This window comes from Gekko japonicus, unplaced genomic scaffold (genome assembly GCF_001447785.1).
Source record: "Gekko japonicus isolate JY-2015 unplaced genomic scaffold, Gekko_japonicus_V1.1 scaffold142, whole genome shotgun sequence".
Classification (NCBI taxonomy): domain Eukaryota; kingdom Metazoa; phylum Chordata; class Lepidosauria; order Squamata; family Gekkonidae; genus Gekko; species Gekko japonicus.
The window spans coordinates 1815124-1817007 of NW_015174848.1; the positions used below are offsets into that span (position 1 = coordinate 1815124).

The 1884-nt window shown below is 55.9% G+C and overlaps 1 protein-coding gene across 1 annotated transcript in view; it reads left to right on the forward strand.

Annotated features, from left to right (window-relative positions):
- Positions 1-1572, forward strand: part of PSMD4 (proteasome 26S subunit, non-ATPase 4) — a 28796-nt gene extending 27224 nt beyond the window's left edge. Inside the window, exon 10 of the mRNA XM_015424498.1 lies at positions 1266-1572. Within this exon, the coding sequence (XP_015279984.1) occupies positions 1266-1433 (168 nt within the window). The 3' untranslated portion in view covers positions 1434-1572. The remainder of the gene's footprint in view (positions 1-1265) is intronic.
- The last annotated feature ends 312 nt before the right edge of the window (positions 1573-1884 follow it).

Consider the following 1884-nt stretch of genomic DNA (forward strand, 5'->3'; position numbering starts at 1 on the left):
GAGGCAACCCGGGTCCCGCGGGTGCTGGTTGCAGAGGAGGCGGTAATCCAGGCGGCAGCGCCGGCGGTTGGGGCGCTGGCAGTGGCGCCGCAGGCTGAACCGGCTGGGCAGGCACGGCCGGCTGTGCCGGGCGCGGCACCGGTGGTGGAATGACAGGACCCAGACGATCCGCGATGCGATCGTCCACCATCTGGTGCATGGCGTTGAAAACTTCTGTCACCGTCCTCATGAGATCCTGCACCGACCTCTCGAGCTCCTGGATCCTGCCATCCTGGGATGCCCCCCAGTCTGGCTGCTCTTCCCGCTTGTCTCGTCCGGTCGCTCTCTCCTCCGGCCAAAACTCATCCTCCCCTCGATAAGCCACAGCCGGGCAACTCCGGGGTCTTTCAGGATAAGATCCCGGTTCAAAAAGGCTTTCTCGGGGCCCACTGCCCCGATGAACAAACGTTTCCCTGGTGCCTTGGGTATCGAACATAGTCCAATCCTCTGAGGCTTTGACCTCTTGTTTTCCCCAATGCGATGGGGTAGGAGGAGGCCAAGGAATAGTCTCATGCCTCGGGATCGCTCCCCCAACGGCACCTCGGGCTTCCATGTAGTCCGATGTTAAGGCAGTGGCCGGGACGGCACCTCGGTCCTCTGCCCAGAAAAAGGATTTCCCTTCGGCCCCGCTCATGATCGATGTCAGACTCGGGGTGAGGGGGAAAGAGGATTCTGGACAAAATGTCAGACCCCCAAAGCAGGAGAACAAACCCACGTTCCAAAGAAGTAAGATTTATTTCCAAAGCATGGTTGATCATGAACATACAGAGAATTGTCCAGAATGACTACAATACACAGGGGCAGTATAATATAGGAACTTCAAACTTGGTTAACCCAATGGGCTAAACTCCCTCGCAAGGGAGTTGATTAGAAAAGGCGCGAAGCAGCCTGAGAACTCCAACGGCTCATACCATAAACACAAGTTCAGTTCACACGGGAATCTAATTAAGCAAGGCAAGAAGACATAACACTCCATCGTCCACCTGTAGGAGAAGCTTGGCAGTTACAGTCGCATACCAGAAGAGAATAACACGGGGAGGGAGGGAAGAGGGACACATCCCAGAGAAATGGCAGCTCGCTGACAGCAACAGGGCAGAGAGGCCGAGGCCTTCCCCATATGTTGCCTCCTGGCTCTGGGACTCAGGGGTTGACAGCCTCTGATGATGGAGCTCCCCTTTAGTCACCACCGCTAGCAGCCACTCAGCACCCTTTCTGTCCCTCTCCAGGAAGAAGACGACTACGACGTGATGCAGGACCCCGAGTTTCTGCAGAGCGTGCTGGAGAACCTGCCGGGCGTCGACCCCAACAATGAGGCCATCCGCAACGCCATGGGCTCGCTGGCCTCCCAGGCCTCCAAAGAGAGCAAAGACAAGAGCGAGGAGGAGAAGAAATGATGCCACCTGGGCCTCCCTGGCGCTTCGCCGGGAGCCCCTCCGCCCTGCATGCCCCGGGTCGCATAGCCAAATGCCCGCGGTCTCCGTAGTCTTTTCTCTCCAGGCTAGCTGGGGAACCGTCACTGGGGTTGGGGGTGGGGAGGGGGTAGGACTCTTCTTTTTTGGGTTGTGGTTTAACAAGTAATAAACACATTAAATTTTCTCCAGGTCCCAGTGGGTTCTTGAAAACCGTGTTCCTAAACCCCGGGTGGCGGCTTCTCTTCTGGGGTCAATAAGCAATCGATCGAGTCGAAATCGATCAGACAGTAAGAAATTGGTCAGCCGGCTGGGAGGTGATTTGACAGAGTTGTTTTCTGTTGCCTCAGAAATTTGGACCAGAATCAGTGGCTTGAAATTAAATCAGAAGAGTTTTCGGCTGAACATGAGGAAGAACTTCCTGACAGTCAGAGCG